At 41.6% G+C, this 26,215-nt stretch overlaps 1 protein-coding gene across 8 annotated transcripts in view; it reads right to left on the bottom strand.

The window, feature by feature from the left end:
* Nucleotides 1-25,573, bottom strand: part of RAPGEF6 (Rap guanine nucleotide exchange factor 6) — a 210,992-nt gene extending 185,419 nt beyond the window's left edge. For 6 of the 8 annotated variants that reach the window (XM_008014336.3, XM_008014342.3, XM_008014337.3 and 3 more), the window contains exon 1: nt 22,661-22,944. In XM_008014336.3, the coding sequence (XP_008012527.1) occupies nt 22,661-22,729 (69 nt within the window). In that variant the 5' untranslated portion in view covers nt 22,730-22,944. Of the gene's footprint in view, nt 1-22,660; nt 22,945-24,179; nt 24,419-25,473 lie in introns of those variants that run through there. The other 2 variants (XM_073010711.1, XM_073010712.1) reach the window with 2 other exon arrangements.
* Nucleotides 25,574-26,215: the final 642 nt, after the last annotated feature.

The following is a 26,215-nucleotide window of genomic DNA, read 5'->3' as shown; positions in this document are numbered from 1 at the left end:
GCGGACACTGAATTATGTTTTTGTTTTGTTTTGCTTTTAGAGACAGGGTTTCACTCTGTCACCCAGGTTGAGTGCAGTGACGGCAATCATGGCTCACTGATGCCTCAATCTCCAGGACTCAAGCAATCTTCCCATGTTGGCCTTCCAAGTAGCTGGGACTATGGGCATGCGCCACCATACTCAGCTAATTTTTTTTTTTTTTTTTTTTGGTGAGACCAGCCTGGGAAACCATAATTTGAATACCCATCAATCATTGTCTTTCACTGTTTTCTGTGCAGTATTCAACAAATTATACCAGATACACAAACACTTTATTATAAAATAGGCTTTGTGTTAGATGGTTTTGCCCAACTGTAGGCTAATGTAAGTGTTCTAAGCATGTTTAACGTAGGCTAAGCTATGATTTTTGGTAGGTAAGGTACATTAAATCCATTTTTGACTTACAAGATTTTCAACTTGCCATGGTTGTACTATGATATAACCCCACTGTTAAGTCCAGGAATGTCTGTACGACAAACACAGTTGCCTGGGCCCCACTGAGTTAGGTGTAGATAGGCAGGCACTCACAAAATGTCTATCCTATGGAAATGTGCTTGTAATTTTTGACAAGACAACTTGTTCTGATGGCAAACAAGTTCTGAAAATTGTAATACACAAAGGTTAGGTATGGCAAACAGAACTCCCATAACTTGACTTACTCCAGGTGGGTAGTGTTAAAGGGCACCAGAATTTTCTAAGACTCTCAACTTACAGAATTTTCTCTGTTATCAAGTTACAGGACATCTTTGGTACATCATTAACGATGCCACGAATATATGAGAAAGAATTAGAAATTAACTTTTCAATGTTAAAGTCTGAGAGAGAATTTCACTCACAAGTTTCAGGTATACATGTATCTTCAGTTCTCCGCCTAAAGAGACACTAACACGGTTTATTACTTTAGATCTGAAAAGCCCCTCCTCAAATAGCTTCAAATATGTTTGTAATCTCCTTATTTTAAAGGGACAATTTGGACAAATGAACATGTAGTTCTTCACAACATCTGTAATGTTGACTGCATGACCCTGAATTAAAATATCAGCATTATGGCCAGGTGTGGTGGCTCATGCCTGTGATCCCAGCACTTTGGGAGGCCAAGGCAGGCAGATCACAAGGTCAGGAAATCAAGACCATCCTGGCTAACATGGTGAAACCCCATCTCTATTAAAAATACAAAAAATTAGCCGGGAATGGTGGCGGGCACCTGTAGTCCCAGCTACTCGGGAGGCTGAGGCAGGAGAATGGTGTGAACCCAGGAGGCGGAACTTGCAGTGAGCCGAGATCGCGCCACTGCACTCCAGCCTGGGCGAGAAAGCAAGACTCCATGTGTCTGTCTGTCTCTGTCTCTGTCTGTCTCTGTCTCTCTCTCTCTATGTGTATATATATACACATGTCAGCATTATTCCTGTCAGGGGTTGACACATTTTTTCAATAAAGGACCAAAAAGTAAATATTTGTGGCCCAGATGGTTTTTTATCACAACTATTTAGCTCTGCTTTTATAATATGAAAACAGCCATAGACAACAGGTAAATGAATGGGTGTGACTGTTCCAATAAAACTTTATTTACAAAAATAGCTGGTCATGTTTTCTTAGCTCCTGAAACATGTGGTCAAAAATAGCTACAGCATGGCCAAGCATGAATGAGCTCCTCTTTGACAACAGACCACCTTGTGAGTTTTGGTGGAGTTCTGTCTCCCACCATGAAAGCTGAAAACAACAAATTTTTATTTTTCCAACCTCCCATACAACAAAGGCAGGGGCCAATTATTCAAGTGTTACCTATCAGACACGTTCATCCTGGACTTTAATTCAGAAGCCAGTGACACTGAGAAGCAACAACTGCATAGAATCCACTTGAGGAGCCAGTGACGGCAGCGGGGTTGTATTAGTCTGTTCTCACACTGCTATAAAGAACTACCTGGCTAGGCCCAGTGGTTCACACCTGTAATCCCAGCACTTTGGGAGACTGCGGCGGGTGGATCACCTGAGGTCAGGAGTTGGAGACCAGCCTGGTCAACATGGTGAAATCCCGTCTCTACTAAAAATATAAAAATTAGCTGGGCGTGGTGGCGGGTGCCTGTAATCCCAGCTACTTCGGAGGCTGAGGCAGGAGAATCACTTGAACCTGGGAGGTGGAGTTTGCAGCGAGCCAAGATCACACCACTTCATTCCAGCCTGGGTGGCAGAGCAAGACTCTGTCAAAAAAAAAAAAAAAAAAAAAAAAGGACTACTGGAGACTGGATAATTTATAAAGAAAAGAGGTTTGGCTCATGGTCCTGCAGGCTGTACAAGAAGCATACCTGGGAAGGCCTCAGGAAACTTAAAATCATGGTGGAAGGTGAAAGGGAAGCAAGCACATCTCCACATAGCCAGCAGGAGAGAGACAGCAAAGTAGAACAAAAGTGCTACATGCTTGTAAACAACTCAAGATCTCAAGAGAATGAACTCACTATCACAAGAACAGCAAGGGGGCAAATCTGCTCCCATAATCCAATCACCTCCCACAGGTCCCTCCCCCAACACGGGATTACAATTCAACATGAGATTTGGGTGGGAACACAGAGCCAAACCATATCAAGGGTCTACAACATATGCAATGGACAGTACAGGTGGTTCACAGTGCAAACTGTGGCATCCGCTATTCACTGCTAGTAGCAGTAGTATCTACCAAATCTGTGATAAGAGTCACACACCCAAGCCTGTTTTTCTAGTATTCCAAGCTTAGCCCCAAGTCTGGTTTTCTAGTATTTCAAGTAATTCTGTAGCTACCTGGAATCCTTTCAGTAAATTCTTCCTTTTGATTGGCCAAAATTGGGTTCTGTTGCATATAAGTAATAACCCTGTGAGATCCTGAACCAGCACCATCAGCATTACTTGGGAACTTTGTATAAATGTAAATTCTCAGGCCTCACCCCAGACCCAGCCAATCAGAATCTCTGGGTTGTAGGGACCAGCAGTCTGTGATTTAATTAACTCCTATGGGTGATTCTTCAGCACACTAAAGTTTGAGAACCACTGTTTATAAGTGGGATCTATGTCACTCTGGATTGTCTGACTAACCTATTGATAGCGAAGGACAACAAGCACTAAGATGCCTAGTAAACCCTAGTCCCTTTCTTTGTGTACCTAGTTTGAGGGTCACAAGAATGCTAAGCATTCACAAAACAGAATAAAGAATGGTTGTAGTGGTAAGCTGATTAATTCTTTTTCACATGATGTGGGGGTTATGGCATTTTGTTTACATAGGACATCAAGGAGTTGTGGAGTCTGTAATGCTGAGCTTAGAAAAGGGTTTCTTGGGGCTTCTGTATCAATTATCTGCAAGATAACCTTGAGGTACTATATGATCTATTAGGCATAAAGTCACAAATAAAAAAAACAAGAACCCTGACAGAGTCAGATTGGAAGTCTTATAGACAGTCTTTGGCAGTAAAAAATTTAAATGCTAGATTCAAGGAGGTGCTAATCATTTACGCTGAATGCACTTGAAAGCTGCTCTATGTAGCTTTCAAGAGGGAAGTCGGCCAGGTGTGGTGGCTCACACCTGCAATCCCAGCACTTTGGGAGGCCGAGGTGGGCAGATTACTTGAGGTCAGGAGTTCATGACCAGCCTGACCAACATGGCAAAACCGCATCTCTACTAAAAATACAAAAAAATTAGCTGGGTCTGGTGGTGCACACCTGTAGTCCCAGCTACTTGGGAGGCTGAGGCACAAGAATCACTTGAACCCGGGCACGGAGGTTGCAGTGAGCAGAGATCACACCACTGTACTCTAGCCCAGGCAACAGAGCAAGACTCTGTCTCAATTTAAAAAAAAAAAAAAAAAAGGCCGGGCGCGGTGGCTCAAGCCTGTAATCCCAGCACTTTGGGAGGCCGAGACGGGCGGATCACGAGGTCAGGAGATCGAGACCATCCTGGCTAACCCGGTGAAACCCCGTCTCTACTAAAAAATACAAAAAACTAGCTGGGCGAGGTGGTGGGTGCCTGTAGTCCCAGCTACTCGGGAGGCTGAGGCAGGAGAATGGCGTAAACCCGGGAGGCGGAGCTTGCAGTGAGCTGAGATCCGGCCACTGCACTCCAGCCTGGGCGACAGAGCAAGACTCCGTCTCAAAAAAAAAAAAAAAAAAAAAAAAAAAAAGAGGGAAGTCATGAGAAGGGTGGGAAAACTATCCATTTGGCATATCATGACATCCCAGATCAGTAACATCTGATTCAGCACTAGTTCTGTAATTACAACAAAATACTGCAGAAGTTATCCAGGGATATTAGAAAAACAAGTACCAGCTCAGGATTAGGGAATAAAATTATGGGTTCTACCTAGGGGGGAAAAAAAAGAAGAAGAAGGTGAGGAAGTGGTGATGACTCAGCACTTCCTAAAACAGATCAGCTACACTCTCTCAGCCAGTAGTTTTTACAGTGAAGTTATGCTGAAGAATCTTCTACAAATCATTTGGAAGGCAGTCTAACAATGTGGAAGATAGCTGGATGCAGTGGCAGATGCCTGTAGTCCCAGCTACTCAGGAGGCTGAGGCGGGAGTGATCACGTGAGCCCAGAAGTAGGAGGCCAATGTGGGCAATGTGGAGACACCTGGTCTCTAAAAAAACAGCAACACACACACACACACACACACACACACAACCCAATTTGGACTCTGGAGACAACCCTGTGTTCAAATTCTGCCTATTTCAGCTCTGTCAGTTACTACTTGTGTAAACTTGGAAAATCTGCTTAACGTTTACTGTCTGTACAATGATAAGGATAAAATATCTCTGAACACAAATGATTGTTTTTTGAGACAGAGTTTTGCTCTTGTTGCCAGGCTGGAGTGTAGTGTTGCGATCTCAGCTCACTCAACCTCCACCTCCCAGGTTCAAGCGATTCTCTTGCCTCAGCCCTCTTGAGTAGCTGGGATTACAGGCACCCGCCACCATGCTGCGCTAGCAGTGGCTCACGCCTGTAATCCCAGTACTTTGGGAGGCTGACGTGGGTGGATCACCTGAGGTCAGGAGTTCGAGACAAGGCTGGACAACATAGTGAAACGTTGTCTCTACTAAAAATACAAAATTTTTAAATGTTTATTAAATGTGCAGCAGAGAGGCTATCACATGGTAAACAGTAATATTTGTATTATAGTTTGTATTCTAAAATTACAAAGTAAGGATTAATATATGCAGACTACTAAAGCATTTTGAATATTTAAACAATATGCCAAAGTTAATACCATATATTAAACGTAGAACTTATTGATTTTCTCATTCATGGACATATAAATATATTTGGCAAAATGGCAGTAAAGAGGTATAAAACATTTACCACAACTGGAGCCCAGACTTTGGTTTCTAAATTCATTTCTCACTAAAGGGCACTGAAGTTCTTTGGATAAATGGCTGACTTCAGTACTAGAGCAAAGGAAGTCAGGGCCTGGAACATCTTTTTATGCCAGAAAGCAAAAAAGTACTTAAAGACTAATGGGGTCACGTCAAAAGGACATAGGAGCTGACCTTGAAAGGGCTTCCACTGGCTATATTTGGAGTACTTTAATAATCAAAAAGGATGACAATATCGAATACAAAAATAATCCTTTACTTCACAGTGATTTAAAAAAGAGAGGAAGAGAAAGGAAGGTGAGGAAAGCAGTTTTATACAGAAAACAACTAATAAATGTAAAAGAAATACAAAATCAGAAAATTATGGCCAGGCATCGTGGTCCACAACTATAATCCCAGCACTTTGGGAGGTCATGGTGAGAGGATCACTTGAGGTCAGGAGTTCCAGACCAGACCAGGCAACATAGTGGAAACCCCATCTCTACTTAAAAAATAAATAAATAAATAAATAAATAATAAAAAAATTAGCCAGTGTGATGGCGCATGCCTGCAGACTCAGCTACTCAGGAGGCTGAGGCACAAGAATCGTTTGAACCTGGGAGGCAGAGGCTGCAGTGAGCCAAGATCACACCACTGCACTGCAGCCTGAGCGACAGAGTGAGACTCTGTCTCAAAAAAAGAAAATTATCACTTTGCAACAGCAAAGTAATAGTTAATTTAGGTGACGATTATCAATGAATGCTAAAATCACAAGTTAAAACCATTGTTGGAGAACATGACATTCACATATTCTCCAACTGTAACTTTGGATCACTTATAAATTATAGCATTGTACCTTTACAACAAAAGAGATACAGATGATCCTATGTAGTATGCCCAATAATGGAAAGAACTGACAATATGTGTCAGTGATGGGACAATATGGGAAGTATGGACCACCACCTATGCAGTTTCTCAACAAAATCATTTCACCTTAATTCAATCATGAAAAAACCAGATGAATCCAGATTATGATACATTCTATAAGAGAGCTGGCTAGGGTCTTCAAAAGTGCAATGTTTATGAAAGGAAAAAAAATACAGGACTGTTCTAGATTAAAGGAGACTATGTTAACCAAATGTAACATAACATACCTTGACTAGACCCTGGACTGAAAAATGAAACAGAAGTGAGATGGCCAGGTACAGTGGCTCACATAGTTACTAATCATTCTCAGCAAGCTAACACAGGAACAGAAAACCAAACACCTCATGTTCTCACTCGCAAGTGGGAGCTGAACAATGACAATACACGGACACAGGAAGGGGAAAATCACACACTGGGGCCTGTTGCGGCGGGGAGTGGGGGTTGGGGGGGATAGCATTAGGATAAATACCTAATGTAGACGACGGGTTGATGGGTACAGCAAACCACCATGGCACGTGTATACCTATGTAACAAACCTACACATTGTGCACATGTATCCGAAAACTTAAAGTATAATTTTAAAAAACTACACCCTAAAATTTTAATTTTTAAGAATGAAAGTCTCAAATGATATGCTCAAACTTTAGGACTTCAATAATTAACCACTAAAATTACAATGTATCAAAAGATTAAGCATCCAATTGTCTATAAGTTCAAAGTGTAGCCTTTCATTTCACTTTTCTAATCCTACCATGCATTATGAAATCACCTAATACTTGTTAATTCTAAATTCCACATGTACTTTTCAATCCTCATCTCTCTTCCAATTCTCTACAGCATTTGACTGCTGACATGTCACTCTCTCTCCTATCCCTTCTGTAGTATGGTTCTCTCTGGATTCTTGTCCTTATGACAAACATTTAGCAACGCTTATAGGCACAGACTATGAAATCAGACTGCCTAGGTTTGAATCCTGACTACATTGGGTCTAGCTGTGTGACATTAGACTAACTAATCTCTCTGTGATTCAACTTCCCTGTATGTAAAATGTGGATAATAATACCTTCTTTCACAGGGTTTCTTGAAGGATTAAATGTATATAAAGTTTTCATAACAGCAACAGGTATCCAATAACCACCATATAGAATGCAAGTCTTCAGTATTTTATTTCCATTATTAGCTTTCTGCGCTGGCTGCTTTTTGTCCATTTTTACTTTTTGTTATTTTGGGTCCATCTGCTCCATCTAAGTCTCCTTTGTAGGCTTCTCATTTTTTTTCTTACTCCTATAAATGTTTATAAAGTTTATGTTCCCAGAACTGCAACATCTGCCTTTTATTCACTAGAGACTCTCTACTGTCAGGAATATCCTCCACATCCACAGCTTCAACTATCACATATGCCTATGACTCCCATATTTGCCCAAAGCTCTCCAGTAAATTCAGATACTATATGTTCTACTGGACACTGAACACTTTCACCTGGCTGACCGATCAGTAACTCAAGTGCAAAATTCATTACCGGTTCCCTTATTTAGGTAACAGTACTCAGGTTCATTGGCTCTGGCCAGAAATCTGTCAATTCTACTTTGGAAATATCTCCATTTACTATTGCAAATGAGGCAATTTAGAAATTCAGTATTTCCCAGTGAATAACCGAAATAATTGGACTCTAAAATCCATTCCTTTTTTTTTTTTTTTTTTTTTTTTTTTGAGACACAGTCTCACTCTGTTGCCCAGGCTGGAGTGCAGTGGCTCAATCTTGGCTGACTGCAACCTCTGCCTCCCGGGTTCAAGCAATTCTCATGCCTCAGCCTCCCAAGCAGCTGGGACTAAAGGCGTGCACCACCATGCCCAGCAAATTGTTTGTATTTTTAGTAGATACAGGGTTTTGCCATGTTGCTAGGCTGGCCTCAAACTCCTGGCCTCAAGTAATCCACCCACCTTGGCCTCTCAAAGTGCTGAGATTACAGGCATGAGAAACCACGCCAAGGGTAAAATCCACTCTTCACATATACTGCCAAAGCCATCTTTCTGGAAGCCAAATCTAAATTCCTTAATAAAGAGAACACAATTCTTCATGATCTGGATCCTGACTATTCCTCCAGCTCCATCTACTTTACCACTCATTCTTGTCCCAGTGTTCCAGCTGCCTAGGCAACTTGCATGTACATACCATACTTACCTTGTGGCCTTGGCATATGCTGTTACTCTTTCAAGAAACACACCTTCCCTTCTTCATCTAAATTTCTATATATAGTTGTTCCTTGGTATCCACTGGGAATTCATTCCAGAAGCCTTTGTGGACATCAAAACCCACAGACACTTGAGTCCCTTATATAAAATGGTATAGTATTTGCATATAATCTACAGACATCCTCTGATATGCTTTATTTTCTTTTTCTTTTTTTTTTTTTCAGGCAGGGTCTCACTGTGTTGCCCAGGCTGAAGTGCAGTGGCACGATCACAACTCACGGCAGCCTCAACCTCCTGGGCTCATGCGATCCTCCCATCTCAGCCTCCTGAGTAGCTGGCATGCGCCACCATACCCTGCTGATTTTTGTACTTTTTTTTGGAGACAGGATTTCACCAGGTTGGCCAGGCAGGTTTCAAACTCCTGGGCTCAAGCAACCAGGAGTTTGAGGACCCACTTCAGCTCCCAACATTTTGGGATTACAGGCATGAGCCACCACACCTGGCCTTGTATGCTTTAAATCATTACTCTAGATTGATTATTAATACTTAATACAGTGGAAATGCTATGTAAAGAGTTGCTATACTGTACTGTTTAGGAAATACTAGCAAGAAAAATGTCTATACATGTTCAGCACAGGCACAACGATCATGGGCCTAACTTATCTTCCATCCTTGGTTGGTTGAATCCACAAATGCAAAACTCATGGATATGGAGGGCCAACTGTATCTTACCAGGGTTCCCTTTTCTAAAACAACTTGAACAGCACCTGCCTACCCTTTGCTCTTCTCCCACAAAGGCCTTCCTACAAACTCCTGAGCACCTGATATTTATAATTATCACAGTATTTAATCAGGCCATATTTTAATTGTCTATGTGTTTTGCTATCTCCTCCCCAGATGGAAGAACTTCCTTTAATCTTTTAACCCTGGCACATGAAACGGTGCTTAAAAAATATTTACTGCACAAATGTTCATTAGGCAGTCTCCCTCAAAAAAAAATTATGTATTCACCTGTGCCTCAGAGAGTCATGTCATTTAATAATCCTATAAATAATCCAAACTCCACACCAGGCATTGTGACACTCATAAACTCTTTCCTAAAAAAAACCAGAGGATGGTAACCTATTTTAGTTTGGCTTCTTAACTTGAGAAAAGCTGTGGTCATTTGGAAGTCTAGACACTTAAGATTTTGATTCTGAGAGACTGAGGAACTTCCCTCAGAATTCTCCAAAGGGAAGGAGGAGGCAGGCATGATGAGCTTGACTAAAGACAAAAATCTTGGTCCCTGCAAGGGACAGACTGATTGTGAACTCTGTAATATTGTGTTTATCATTTGACTTCACCTTGGACCAGCCTGGGTAAACTAAGGTCTGGCTGTAAATAAAAACAGAATGAGCAATTTTATTAAAATAGGGGAGAATGTGTCTCACCTTTGGCATTACATGCCAAAGGAACATCAAACACGCGTTGGTTATGCCTCCACAATCTAAAGTTTTTAATAAAATTGCTCATTCTGTAGTCAAGCTCATCGAGTTGGGAATCTCCAACACACGCAAAATGATGGGCCTGGAAAAGATGTTCATCCAGACAATCCAAGTCTCATCCAGATCTAACATTCCCTTTCTATCCAACTGGATTTACAAACGAAGGTCAAGGGGCCCCAGAAGTATAAATAAGTTATTTTTCTTTCCAAGGAACCCTCTGAATGTGCATCTGCTGTGGAAAAGTACAACAGAATCTTTGTTCTGCCAACCAGGGATGTGCACAGTGACTCACTCCAAAATGACTCCAAGTACAATGGTGCTCTTTCGCCAATTCAGGAAAAAACTCTACAAGTGTACATTTGAAGACCACTTTTCTAAATTCTGTGAACAGATTAATAAATGATTATAATATACTAAATTTTACATTTTTTAAATTCCCAGCTGCCTCTTTAACTTTTAATAACCAAAAAGACCTAGTTCTTTAAAAAAAAAAAAAAAAAAAAAAAGCCTTTTTCTGATTTTAAGTAGGCAATTACACTGACACCTAGCAGAGCATGAAAATTTGCCCAGAAGTTTTGAATCATCTGGTGAAAGAACATAAACAGTTAGAACTGGCATTTATATATATTTTTCTGTGATGTTGCCTGCAAATGTGTTTTGAAGCCATGCAGAAAAGGAGTATTTGTTCCAAGATATTACTACGTTTCCTCCATATGAATTCTCTCTCAAGAACTGCCAGGTAAAACAGTGTTTATGGCAATGTTACTTTATTCTTAATGAGAATAGTAATAGCAAATTTTGCCATTTTGCCAAACTTCATCAAGCCTTTTCACCTCAGCACTTTAAATATTACACCAGTAGAAATCACTATTAGAATAGTAAAGGAACAATATTTTTCTTTTTCTTTCTTTTTTTTTTTTTTGTGAGACAGAGTTTCACTCTAGTTGCCCAGGCTGGAGTGCACAACGGCACAAGCTCGGCTCACCGCAACCTCCGCCTCTCGGGTTCAAGTGACTCTTCTGCCTCAGCCTCCCAAGTAGATGGGATTACAGGCATGCACCACCACGTCCGGTTAATTTTGTATTTTTAGTACAGACAGGGTTTCTCCATGTTGGTCAGGCTGGTTTCGAACTCCCGACCTCAGGTGATCTGCCTGCCTCGGCCTCCCAAAGTGCTGGGATTACAGGCGTGAGCCACTGTGCCCAGCCTTGCTTTTCTTTTTAAAGTCATTTACTCTAAAAATATTTAGATATCTACTATGTACCAAGTACTGTGTAATGAACACTGGGAGATAAGGGTACACTCACTGTCTTCAAGGAGCTTACAATCAGAGAAATATGCAAGTAATCATAACACAGCACAGTAATTACTATGGCGGAAGAAGGCGCAAAGTATCTAGGAACACAGAGGAGTGGAAAAGTAAGGAAGGAAGGATGCACAATTCTGCAAAAGAGCACTAGAGATATTAGTGAAGAATCAGAATGCGCCAGGCCAGAGGATGGTTTTCCAGACAGAGAAAATAGTCACCTAATACGTAGACTATCATTTACTGTTTATTATCAAGACATTTTGCTAATTATTTCACATATATTATCTCATTTGGTCCACACAAGAATCCCAAAAAGATAAGTCCTAGAGAAGTTAGATAACTCGCCTAGAGCCAAATTCTCAGAACTGGAGTCCAGATTTGAAGTAGGCTTGTCCAAATGCAAAATGCAAAGGCCAGTAACGCCGTATCATACTGTTCCCATCCTATGCAATGCACAGAAACAGGAGAGATTTTAGTGTCAGGATATAAAGGATAGCTAATCAGATGAATAACAAGGAAAGCCCCAAGAGAGGAGGTTCAAAGTCCAGTACAAAGGCAAAATGCAAAGAACTAAGGTAGCTTCATAGTCCTCTTGGCTGCTAGAAAGAATACTCACGATGAGCTGGGCATGGTGGTACACACCTGCACTCCCAGCTACTTGGGAAAACTGCTTGAGCCCAGGGGCTGGAGGCCAACCTGGGCAACACAACAAGATCCTGTCTTTAAAAACAAAACAAAACAAACGAAGGAAAAAACCACTCCACTCAAATTAAGTTCAAAAGCACAAAGAACAAATCTATAATGACAGAACCAGAACAGTGGTTTCCTTTGGGAGGATATTGACTGAGAAGGAAAAAGGGGAAATTTCTAGAGTGCTGGTAATATTCTTTATCTATATTCTGTATCATGATGCACACAGTAAAATATGTTTGTGAAAATTAATGTGGCAATAGCTGGGCACAATGGCTAACGCCTGTAATCCCACCACTTTGGGAGGCCGAAGAGGGCGGATCACTTGAGGTTGGGAGTTCGAGACCAGCCCGACCAACATGGAGAAACCCGGTGTCTACTGAAAATACATAGCCAGGCGTGGGTGCAGGGCTCACATCTGTAATCCCAGCACTTTGGGAGGCCGAGGCAGGCAAATCATGAGGTCAGCAGTTCGAGACCAGCCTGGCCAACATGGTGCAACGCCATCTCTACTAAAAATACAAAAATTAGCCAGGCATGGTGGCGGGCACCTGTAATCCCAGCTACTTGGGATGCTAAGGCAGGAGAATCGCTTGAACCGGGGAGGCGGAGGTTGTGGTGAGCTGAGATCATGCCATTGTAATCTAGCCTGGGAGACAAGAGCGAAACTCCATCTCACAAAAAACACAAAACAAAACAAACTAATCTGGCAGTGTATATTTAGGGCATATGGACTTTATGTTTTACAGTCCATTTCAAAGTTTTCAAAAAAAGTCTGGGGGAGGGGGAGAAATCATCTTTCCAACCAGTGACCAGGTTGGGCCAATTCTACCTCCTTAATATCTCACTATCCCACTTAACTGCGTCCACCACTGGGTCCAGGACTTTATCTCACACCTGAACTACTGCACTTGTTTCTAACAACAAAACATACTTCTTGGTTTCCATATTATCTTAGAATAATCACTAGTAGTCTTACTTTTCACATGGAAAATATCCCAGTTGGGATAAAATATACGTCCAGTCTACCTGTATACATACAAGCCTCCCTGTCTCTACTCTGCTCCTCCTCACTCAATTACATCTCCAAAATGCTCACATAGTAGTCTTTATAAAAGTGATCTTATTTCGAGGCTTTAAACCCTGCAATGGTTCTTTCTCTCTTATTTATAAGATGGAGTTCAAATTGCTGAAATTATCCAAACCCTGCTAGTACACCCAGCTTCATCATTTAACATCTGACATCATGTACCATCATCCCCAAACATCCTAGACATTAGCATAGTGTTTTGCAACTTTTTTAAAATTTTCACCCCCTCCCAAAGAACCTTTCAGACAATTTCTCCTAAGCACTCCCCGATCTCTAATTAAATACTAAGGAATAAGACACTGTCAGTTTAGGGTTGAGTTTTGGAGGGCCACAAGCCATACCAATAGCTATGATTTTTTTCCCACTCCCCTAAAAAGCAATTTTTGCATCTTTGGGAGTGGTATCACTTCCAATGGGAATGCCTGCTCTAGACTTACAGATTGGCTTCTTCTACAACTATACATGGCTTGCCACCACCAGTACCTTTGCTCCTGCCTCTCTGCTTGGAATGACCTCTCTTGATCATCCAGAAATCAATTCATAACATTTAACACTGAATTCAATGCTCCTCCATGAAGCTTGTTCCTTTCCCCATCTTGCAATCCCAAAGCCCTACTCATTCTTTTGTCACTAATAACTAAAACATTTATTACATTTACGTTTTCTTAAGTCTCCCAAGTCATTGATGAATAGAGACCATGTCCCAACTCCTCTCTACAACCTTGGTTTTTAATATGTCAGATATATTATTTCTTTTTTTTTTTTGAGGCGGAGTCTCGCTCTGCCGCCCAGGCTGGAGTGCAGTGGCCGGATCTCAGCTCACTGCAAGCTCCGCCTCCCGGGTTCACGCCATTCTCCTGCCTCAAGACTCCCGAGTAGCTGGGACTACAGGCGCCCGCCACCTCGCCCGGCTAGATTTTTGTATTTTTTAGTAGAGACGGGGTTTCACCGGGTTAGCCAGGATGGTCTTGATCTCCTGACCTCGTGATCCGCCTGTCTCGGCCTCCCAAAGTGCTGGGATTACAGGCTTGAGCCACCGCGCCCGGCCAGATATATTATTTCTTAAATGAATGTACAAATTAATGTTATCATCTGGGTGAGGTAACCATATCTCAGTTTAAGTGGGACAGTCCCTCTTTAACCTGTTATTCTGACATAAATATTAATAGCTCCTCTTTTAATTTACAAAAATGATTTGAATAACATATTGTTAATCTATACCTAGGAAATGAGAAATAAAATTCTGAACAAGAGTAGAACATAATCAGATCGGAGAGGAAGATCACTCTAGCAGCAAGACTCAATGACTCAAGCAATAATTTGGGGGTAGAAACAATAAAATAGCCTGAACTACAGTAGTAAAACTAGTAAGAAAAGGGCAAATAAAAAGATTCAGGGGATAAAGTTTAGTGGCAAGTTGCATCTATGAGGAATGAAGAGAAATAATACAAATGTCTAGAGACAGCAACTTGGCCAGTTGCCAACAGATTATGAAGGAAGAGGAATGATGATGGTTCAATTTAGGACAAGTGGTTGAAGAACCTGGAGGACAAGGTGGTTAGATATACGAGGCTGAAGCACATAAAATTTAGGGGGTAAGTTGGAAAACATAGTCCTAGGAGGCATTAGCATATAACAACTAATTGAAACCAAGCTGCTGAGTAAGACTGTCCAAGAAACACAAAGTTAGCAGTTCTAATGAATAGTAAGCACTACCTTTTTAACATATGACTTTACAAAATGTATTTCCAAATCTTGGCTTGTAAAATATTTATTCATCATTTAATATGTGCAAATCATGGCATCAAGCACTGAGAGGGAAATAAACATTAAGGGAAATATAAGGAGTTCGTTCTGAAGTAACAAAAGAAAGGTTATAAAGAATGGTATTAAATGTGGACTGAATTGAGACACAGCCAAGTTCAAGGTCTAATTATGACTGTGGCTTCTTTAAGGAATGCTGGCACAATGACACAAAGAAGTACAGGCATACCCTGTTTTTATTGTGCTTGGCTGGTATTGTGGGGTTGTTTTCATTTTTCTTCTTTTTTTTTAAAATACAAATGGAAGGTTCATGACAACCCTGCATCAACCAAGTCCATCAGCACCATTTTTTTCCAACAGCACATGTTCACTTCATGTCTCCATGTCACATTTCAGTAATTCTCACAACATTTCAAACTTTTTCATTATATTTGCTATGGTGGCCTGTGATCAGCAATCTTTCATGTTACTATTGTAATTGTTTTGGGGCACCACAAACTGTGCCCATGTAAGATGGCAAACTTAATTGATACATGTTATATGTTCCGACTGTTTCACTGGCTGTTCCCTCTTCTCTCTCTCTCCCTCTCCTGGGGCCTCCCTATTCCCTAAGATGTAACAATATGGAAATTAGGCCAATTAATAACCCTACAGTGGCCTCTAAGTGTTCAAGTGAAAAGTGTCACGTATCTCTCACTTTAAATCAAAAGTTAGAAATGATTAAACTCAGGAAGGCTAACAATGGCCCAAAGCCGGGCCTCTTGCACCTCACATTTAGCCATGTTGTGAATGCAGAGAAAAAGCACATGAAGAAAATTAAAAGTGTTACTTTAGTGGACAAAAAAATTATTAAAAAAAAAAGTGAAAAAGTCTTATTGCTAATATTGAGAAAGTGTGAGTGGTCTAGATAGACGATCAAATCAGCCACAACAATCCCTTAAGCCAAAATCTAATCCAGAGCAAGGCCCTAACTTTTCAATTCTTAAAAGGCTGAGAGATGAGATGGCTACAGAAGAAGTTTGAAGCTAGCAGAAGTTGGTTCATGAAATTTAAGAAAAAAAGCCACCTCCACTAACATAAAAAGTAAGTTATCCTGAAGATCTAAGATAATTAACGAAGGTGGCTACACTAAAAACCAGATTTTCAATGTAGACAAAACAGCCTTATATTAGAAGAAGATGCCACCTAAGACTTCCATAACTGGAGAGGAAAAATCAACGCCTAGCTTCAAAGCTTCCAAGGACAGGCTGACTCCTGTTAGAGGATAATGCCGCTGGTGACTTTAAGTTGAAGCCAATGATCATTTACTATTCTGAAAACCATAAGGCCCTTAAGAATTATGTTAAATCTACTCTGCCTGTGCTCAATAAATAAACAACAAAGCCTAAATGACAGCACGTTTGTTTACAGTATGAGTTACTGAATATTTTAAGCCCACTGATGAGACCAATAAGACCCACTGCTCAGAAAAAAAGATTCCTTTCAAAATGCTACTACTCATTGACAATGCATCTTGTCACTCAAGAGCTCACATGGAGGTATACCAGGAGATTAGTGATATTTTCAGGCCTGCTAACACAATATCCATGCTGTGGCCCATGGATCAAGGAAAAGTTTCAACCTTCAAATCTTGTTATTTAAGAAACACATTTCATAAGGCTACAGCTGAGATAGATAGTAATTCCTCTAACAGATCTGTGAAAAGAAAATTGAAAACCTTCTTGAAATGATTCGTCATTCCAGATGCCATTAAAACCATCTGGGGCCAAGCATGGTGACTTATGCCTGTTATCCCAATACTTCGGGAGGCTGAGGTGGGAGGATCACTTGAGCCCAGGAGTTCAAGACCAGTCCAGGCAATGTCGTGAGACTATCACTTAAAAGAAAAAAAAAAAATTGTGAAGCATGGGAGGAGGTCAAAATATCAACACTAACAGGAGTTTGAAAGAGGTTGACTCCAACCCTTATGAATGACTTTGAGGGGTACAACACTTCAGTGAAGGAAGCAACTGTATGTGTGGTAGAAATACCAAGAGAACTAGAATTAGAAATGGAGCCTGGGCTGGCTCCCAGCACGTTGGGAGGCCAAGGTGGAAGGACTGCTTGGGTCCAGGAGTTCAAGACCAACCTGGGCAACATAGCAAGGCCTCGTCGCTACAAAAAAAAAAAAAAAAAAAAAAAATTAGCCAGGCATGATGGCATGCGCCTCTAGTACCAGCTACTCAGGAGGCTGTGGTGGGGTCGCTTGTGCCTGGGAAGTAGAGGCTGCAGTGGGTTGTGATTATGCCATTGTACTCCAACCTAGGCAACAGAATGAGATCTTGTCTCAAAGAGAAAAAAAAAGGGAGAAAGAAAAAAAAATGGAGATGGAGCCTGAAGGTGTGACTAAATTGCTGCAATCTCATGAGAAAACTTGAGTGGATGAAAAGCTGCCTCTTATGCATTAGCAAAAAATGTCATTTCTTGAGACAATCTACTCCTGGTGAAGATGATATAAATGCTGTTCAAATGACAACAAAGCATTTAGAATATCACATAAGCTTAAGCTTAGTTGATAAAGCAGGAGCAGAGTCTGGGAGGACACCAATTTTGAAAGAAGTTGCTGTAGGTAAAATGCTATCAAACAGCATCGAATGCTAAAAAGAAATCTGTCATGAAAGGAAGTCAATTGATGTGGCAAACTTCATTGTCTTATTTTAACAAACTGTCACAGCCACCCCAACCTTCGGCAACCACCACCATGATCGGTCAGCAGCTATCAACACTAAGGCAAGACCCTACACCAGCTAAAAGATGACAACTAGCTGAAGGCTCAAAAGACTGGTTAGTGTTTTTAGCAATAAATTATTTTTAAATTAAGGTATATACATTTTTTTAGACATAAGGCTATCACACACAGTAGACTACTATATGTGTAAACAACTTTTATATGCACTAGGACATAAAATTCACGTGACTCACTTTATTGGGATATTGGCTTTACTGCAGTGGTCTGGAACCAAACCTGCAGTATCTGGGAGGTATGTCTGTACCTTAACAGCTTTTGTTGTTTTACTGCACTTAATTGTCCATAGAGTATTTAAGTCTAAAATTTTCCATAAGAATATCTTTGCAAATTGAAAAAGGAAATCAGAGAACTAGCTCAGGAAAGACAATGTTCTGTGGAAGCTGACTCTATAAGTAGGAGAAATCTCTCTCTCACACACACAGTGTTAGAAAGATATCTAAATGGCACACTTTACATGTGTCTGTACTTGATGTCTGGCTCACTAGGACTATGCCTGAGTTGATAGTTCCACCTAAGAACAACAGATGGTTCAAAATAAAGGAACCATTCATTTTGACCTAGAAACACAAGGAGTTCTTTACTCATTATTTACTCATCAATTATACGACACAAACAAATGATTTCAACATACTAATTCTTATCCCTTTGTATACTTTTCACAACATTTTGCACCCAGTAGGTATTCAAGGAAAAATTAGCTGAACAAATAATTTTATCCCCTTCTATTTTACAGCTTATTAATTTGGCTTCTATGACACCACCACTCTCGGTTTTTCTCCTACTGCAATGTTTGCTTCCACCCATTCTCCTTTGCTGATTTCTACTCTTCTCCCCAACCTTATATTGATCTCATGTCCTATGGCATTCACTGTCCTTGGTCCTCTTCTATTCTCTATGTACACTCACTACTTGCTAATTTTACCCAGTCTCATGACTTTCAACATCTATAAACTGATGACTATAAAATTTTTATCTCCAGCCCAGCCTTCTTAGTAATACAAATTTGTATATGCAACTTCTTACTCATTTCTAACAGACATTTCAAACCTGACATGTTCAAAACTGAATTTCTGATCTTGCCCCTAAAACCTACTTCTCCTGCAGCTTTCCCCATCTCGCTGATGGCGGCTCAAATCTCTCTGACTATAACTCCAACACTCCAGTTATTTAGGCCAAAAACCTTGAAGTCATGCTTGATTCTTCTCTTTTCCTCAAGGTCCACATCTGATCTATTAGCAAATCCTGTTGGCTAACCCTGCAAAATATTTCTAAAACTTAATCACTTCTCATCACTTCCATTACTATCACTATCACTTTAGTCAGAGTTACCATCATCTCTTACCTGATTTAATGCAATAATAGCCTTTAACTTCCTGTTTTTGCCCCTAAACACCTACAATCTATTCTCAACACAGCAGCCAGGAGACTACCCAATAGGGGAGTCAGGTGTAGTGGCACATGCCTGTAGTTCCAGCTACTTGGGAGACTGAAGGAGGAGAATCTGTTGAGCCCAGGAATTAGTGACCAGACTGAGCAACATAGTGAGACCCTCTTTAAAAACAAAAGGTAGGCCAGGTGCGGTGGCTCACGCCTGTAATCCCATCACTTTGGGAGGCCGAGGTGGGCGGATCATGAGGTCAAGAGATTGAGGCCATCCTGGCCAACATGGTGTAACCCCGACACTACTAAAAATACAAAAGTTAGCTGGGTGTGGTGGTGCACACCTGCAGTCCCAGTCACTTGGGAGGCTGAGGCAGGAGAATATCTTGAACCCAGGAGGCGGAGGTCGCAGTGAGTTGAGATCGTGCCACTGCACTCCAGCCTGGGCGACAGAGCGAGACTCTGTCTCAAAAAAAAAGTAAAAAAAAAGGTTAAGCAGGGCCAGGTGTGGTGGCTCACGCCTGTAATCCCAGCACGTCGGAGGCCAAGGCAGGTGGATTATGAGGTCAAGAGATTGAAACCATCCTGGCTAACACGGTGAAACCCCACCTCTACTAAAAATACAAAAAATTAGCTGGGCGAGGTGGCACACACTACTCAGGAGGCTGAGGCAGGAGAATCGCTTGAACTCGGGTGGCGGAGGTTGCAGTCAGCCGAGATTGCACCACTGCACTCCAGCCTAGGCGACAGAGCAAGACTCTGTCTCAAAATAAAAAGAAAATAAAAGAAAAAAGGCCTTAAGTAGGTCAATATCACTCCTATGCTTCAAAATCTTTCAGTGCTCTCCCTCACTGAAAAGTCAAATAATTTGCAATGATTTAGAAAGTTCTATATGATGTGCCCTATGCTATGCATCATTATCTCCACTCCTTCATCTCTTACTACTCTCACACCTGTTCACCCTTCTCCAGTCACACAGAGCTGCTTGCTATTCCTGGAATGCATCAAGACATGCTCTCAACATAGGGCCTTTGCAACGATTGCTCCTTTTGCTGGGAAAGCACTTTCTCCATATACCCCTATAGTTAATGCCATCACATGCATCAAGTCTTTGATCAAAAATCATCTTCTCAACCCAGACGAACGAACCACCTTATTTAAACTGCAACCCAGCCCTTGCCCCTTGCTTTCAACCCCTCTTACTCTGCGTTTTTTTAATAGCAATTAAAAGCTACATATTATGTAACTTACCTTTTAGTATATTCATTATCTGCCTTTCCCCCTCTTCATGCTATCAGAATGTCAGTCTTACTAGGGCAGACCTGCTTTGTTTATGGATACAACCGAGTGCAGAGACTAGTGCCTTCAGCTGCTAGACTCCCAATAAGCAACTATTGAGCTAATATATTTATAATAGACCCTTGGGAGTCCAGTAAAAGGAAGGACCTTCTGAAAACAGAAATGAACTTGCGAGAATTTCGTCAAATTATTTATCACAAACAAATCACTAGGATTCAGATTTCCTTCTTCATACTTCTTTACCCCAAACAAATTCTACGCTCATTCAAAAGCACTACCAATGCATCAGTTAACCTCTTATGCTGCTAGATGTCAGGGCTACATTCTGCATACTGTGGGCAGCTGTTTAGCATTTCCTTGAACAATGCTGCTGTTCCAGTTAAACAAAATAAAGTACTTAACACAGCACACAGTGGCCAACATAACTTTATGAACAGTTTAGAAAATTTCCTAAGGTTCAAAAATAGGCAATTTCAGCCAGGCGCAGGGCACACGCCTATAATCCCAGCACTTTGGGAGGCCAAGGTGGGAGGATCATGATGTCAGGAGTTCAAGACAAGCCTGGCCAACATGGTGAAATCCCATCTCTACTAAAAAAACAAAAATTAGCTAGGCATAGGGGCGTGTGCCTGTAATCCCAGCTACTAGGGAGGGTGAGGCAGGAGAATTGCTTGAACCGGGACCGGGAGGAGGAGGTTGCAGTGAGCTGAGATCGCGCCACTGCACTCCAGCCTGGGCTACAGAGGGAGACTCCATCTCAAAAAAAATAAAATAAAATAGGCAATTTCAAAATAAATAATTCTGCTGTTAAAGAGCAGTAGGATTTTTCCATTAAAATGTGAATTTAGTAGCACAAGTAATGTTTAAAATTAAAAGCAGCCCGGCAACTGTGGCTCACACTTGTAATCTCAGCACTTTGGGAGGCCAACGCGGGCAGATAACTTGAGGTCGGAGTTCGAGACCAGCATGGGCAACATAGTGCAACCCCATCTCTACTAAAATACAAAAAATTAGCCAGGCGTGGTGGCGCCTGCCTGTAATCCCAGCTATTCCGGAGGCTGAGGCAGAAGAATCGCTGGAACCAGGGAGGCAAAGGTTGTAGTGAGCCAAGATCGCGCCACTACATGCCAGCCTGGGTGACAGCGTGAGACTGTCTCAAATAAAAAATAAAAAATAACATTAAATTAAAACCTACATTACACATCGTAAGCCTTGTATAATACTTTCCAAGGCTATAAAAGCTGTAAGAGAATTTGCCTACTCAAATTCATACTTTCAATTAGCTCACATTGACTTCAAGAATCAGCATAAGGAAACAAAAACTCATCGAATTATAAATGTATATCTCAAAAAGAGAACTCTGGAAAGTGGTAGAATTTGTGTTGTTCCTATGTAAACATCAGGATCTTCAATAACATAATTTGACCTATCATGGCATCCGTTATGGCCTGAATAATTGTCACGACCCAAAAGGTCAGCCCAATGTTACTAAGACTCAGTATGCAAAACACTATATATCTGAAAAACTCCACAGTGACTTAGGAAGAATTAACCAAAGCATTTCAATTACTGCAACTTTAAACAAGACAATCCAACAATCCACTCACATTGTTGTTAGTGTTTTGTTTAGAAAATATGTCCCACTTGTCATAGAAACTTCTCCAAATCAAGGAAAACCTTCCCCAAAACCTTAGCATTCTACCGGGATAAGCAAAGCTAACAGGTTTTAGTTACATGCCAGAAAATAAGCCTTCAGGTCGAATGAAAATCTTTTAAGCTGACACCATAACTGTTAACTCGACACAGCAAATTTTGGATCCAAGCACAAAATACTGTAAAATTTCCCAGTGACAGTCTGAAAAAGTACCTACAGCGGTGTTCTTTAAACATGCATCATCTACTACAGAATTTACCATTTGACTGGATGCAAACCTTTAAACTAATTTTGAAAACTCTCTTTTTTTAGGCAACCGTACAATATTTCAGGGACCTTTAAAGAAAAACTATTTCTAAATTACATGGCTGAGATACTTCCCTTACAGTTTTCATCTCGTTTTTCATAGTCTACTTAAACGAACGGGCATCTAACTCCGAAACTCGTTATTACTCAACTCAGAAAATACGACTTAGTAATGGTGCTTTCTTAACGACACTCAGAAGTTCCCGGCAAGGGATGGGTACGCGGGTTAAGACCGCATCACGGGCAGGAAGGGCGGTTGGCACCCTGCTGGCGACAAGGGCCGGGTCAGGGCAGAGACTCAAGAGAACAGATTCCCAGTAGCAGGTGCGAGACTCTGGCAAGAGGGCAGTCGCGGCGGGTTTCGGACAGACAGGGGGATGCTGTCTATTGGACTGTAGGACGCACATAAGGGTCGACCAGCCTCACCTCGGGAGTCCGCTCGGGCGGCTTCTTCCTCAACGCCTGCCTAGCGTCAGGATCCACGGGTGAGTTCATGGCCACGGCCTGGGTACTCTGCAGCCTACCCTTAGCAGCCCACGCCACAGTTCATTCACCCTAGGTAGCGGGTGCGGTACCTTTCCCCCGCCCCAAGGAGGGAACTTCGCGCCGTAACAAGGTCCAAACTCAAGCAAACAACCCTTCGCAACGCCCGCCTAGGGCCTCTACCCACGCGCGACTGGCCGGAGACAAGCCCTGGCGGGGGCGGGGGCGGGGGCGGGGGAGAGTAAGTGCGCATGCGCAGCACGCACGCGCAAGTTAAGGAACGCCCAAGGGAGTGACTCCACTGTGACGTTAGAATTGGGGCGGTGCGGGTAAATCGTTTCCTGCTGTCGTCGTGAGATTTAAAGACACCTCGCGAGACCTCACCTAAATCCGTCACGGGATCGGCCTTGGCGTTGAGGTTCCGGCTTCTCCATCCGCTGGAGAGACCGGAAACGCGCTGAGGGCCTAAGCAAAAATAGCAGTTTGGGGCAGAACCGTGGGGAGTCGTTCTGAGTGGAGAGAACTGTTGTGCCCAAATCCGGAAGCCCAGGGCGTGGCCAAGCCCGGGTTTGCACTCCCCTCTGCAACTTCTACTGCCGACTTTGAATATGCGGAAGTAGAAGCCGCCATTCGGCAAAGAAGGAAGTCCACGCACACCCCATATCTCTTTAAATAAAACGAAATCTCTTGTGAAAGCTGCCCACAGAGAAGTGCTTGATCTATTCGAAACGGACGTCATGAGACCAGGGCAGAGAAAGCAAACTTTCACGGCCAGGATGGGCAGCCGGTGCCGCGGCCAGCTCACGATTACCTTTGAGTCAAAAAACTGGATTTAGACTGCGTTCATGTAACTAAATGCCCGGGGCAACCCTCCCTCAGGCAACTGGGTTTAGTGTTGGGACTCGAGTGGCAACTTCTGCAATACTTTTTACATTCTAGTCTGCTTCCCAACAGATCGAATAAAGCCAATTTTGTTTCACTGCTCCCTTGGTAAGAAAAACAGAACTCTCTTAGGAGCAGCCAGAGAGCTGCTGAGGCTGTTTTAACAATAAGCTCACTGACAATTTCAGAATCCACCGTTCTGGGATACTCCTTACCCTTTCTCGTAAGTTCATAGGTAACTAACTTTGGCGACACCACCTTTCCACTGAATTTTAAGCTCCTTGATGGCTGTAACCACATCTAGGTACACTTTGGTATTTCTCACAGCAGTTAGCATAGTTCACTAAACAAGGTGATTCATGATTATGACATGCTTTCCAACTAATGACCGATTCACAGTAATTTTAATGACATAATAAGAGTTCAAAGTATATTTGAAAGCAATGAGAGTTCAACACCGTTTCTGGGACCCGCAATGACTTAAGGGCTGTTTTCTGTTGGTCCTGGGGCTTGCCCAAACTGGGAGTTTACAACATACTATTAGCATTTCTCTTTTTCAGGTATAGAGCAAAAACCTTACCAGGGAAGTGTGGCATAGCCATTGTAGAAATAAAGTAATCGTGGAAAAATCACAGGATGTTGCAGACGATCTGTTTTCCTCATCATTTTTGGTACAAATATAACCTCTCCAAGGTCTGCCTAGGATCACAAACAAAAGTTATCCCTTCCATTCTTCAAGGATCATTTTTCAGAGTCACATCAATATTCTGAAAGAGGGAAAAGGAACTATAAAGCATGATCACCACGAACTTGAACTTTAGGGGCAAACAGACCTAGAATTTGTGTCTCTAATATTAGACCTCTTCTAGTTAAGTGACTTGAAGTTATTTAACATCTTAATTTTCCTATATATAGTAAAGGACTTGTTGTTTCAGAATTTTCTTAAGATTACGTGAGAAATTTTACATGAAGCACTTAGTATGTTGCCTGCACAATCTAAGCACTCCTTATTATTTCCATGATTTCGCCTCTGGGAAGTGATTTTTTTTTTTTTTTTTTTTTTTGTTAGACAGAGTTTTGCTCTTGTTGCCCAGGCTGGAGGGCAATGGCGTGACCTCAGCCCACTGCAACATCCCTTGAACTACTCAGGAGTTCAAGGGATTCTCCTGCCTCAGCCTCCCGAGTAGCTGGGATTACAGACGCCCGCCACCACATCCGGCTAATTTTTGTATTTTTAGTAGAAATGGTGTTTCACCCATTTTAACCATGTTGGCCAGGCTGGTCTTGAACTCCTGATCTCAAATGATCCACTCAATTTGGCCTCCCAAAGTGCTGGGATTATAGGCGTGAGTCCCTGCTCCCGGCCTGGGAAGTAATTCCTCTAAAGTAGAAATTCAACTTTGAATAATTGAGTAGATTTTTTTTAGTATAGTTTTTTTCACTTATAACAATCCCAAAACACATTTAAGTATTTGTGAGGATGTGGAGCAAGAGGAACTCTCTCAAACTGCTGGTTAAGTGCAAGTTGGGAAGTCACTTTTGGAAAAAAAAAAAAAAAAAAAAAAGTAATAAAGCTGAAACATAACACACCTTGTGACAGCAAGTCCTTTCCTTGATATATGCCCTATAGCAGCAGTCCCCAACGTTTTACGGCACCAGGGACTGGTTTTGTGAAAGACAAACTTTCTGTGGGGATTGGGGGAGGGTTTCAGTATGGAACTATTCCAACTCAGATCATCAGGCATTAGATTCTCATAAGGAGCATACAGCCTAGATCCCTCACATGTGCAGTTCATGATAGGGTTCCTGCTCCTAGAGAATCTAATGCCCCTGATGATCTGATAGGTGGAGCTCAGGCAGTTATGCTTGCTTACCTCATGCTGTGTGGCTGCTTCCTAACAGGCCATGGACCAGTACCAGTCTTCAGCCTGGGGACTGGGGACTGGGGACCCCTGCCCTATTAACAGAAAAGATGGAGAAAAATGTTCATTATTCATAGAAGCCAAAAACTGGAAATAACCCAAATATCCATCAATACTAGAAGGGATAAACTGTAAAATATTCATCTACAATGGCACATAGCTACATAGCACATAGTGATGATTCTCCAACATAATGTTGAGAGAAAAAAAGCAAAACAAAATACAGAGTATAATTACACACACAGAGTTTAAACATAAGCAAAACTAGGTCTTTCAGGGATGCATATACAGAGGTAAAATAATAAAGAGAAAGCAAGGAAATGAAGTCAGAGTGGTAGTTACGAAAGTGAGATGGTAGAGAACTATGGTCAGGATAGGGCACATGGAGGAGGGGGCTTCTGGACTGCTGAAAATGATCTACTTATTGGCCTTAGTGATGGTTATGTGAGTATATATTTACTCTGTTTTCTGTATATATTTCATAAGAGAAAGTATGCAAAAATAATTGGGTTTTGTCATTAGACAGCAGTAGTAAAAACTACATTAATATACATGGTGACTATCCGTAACTAAATTTAAGTATACATTTTCAAAATCTATCTTGTCCTTTACTATCTTGTATTATATTGTTATATACAGAGAAAAGTGAGGAGAGACAGTGAAGTTCTAATAGCTATTTTCAGACAAAAGGTAA

Source organism: Chlorocebus sabaeus, chromosome 23 (genome assembly GCF_047675955.1).
Source record: "Chlorocebus sabaeus isolate Y175 chromosome 23, mChlSab1.0.hap1, whole genome shotgun sequence".
In the NCBI taxonomy this organism is placed as follows: Eukaryota; Metazoa; Chordata; class Mammalia; order Primates; family Cercopithecidae; genus Chlorocebus; species Chlorocebus sabaeus.
This window is presented reverse-complemented; position numbering and strand designations above follow the sequence as displayed.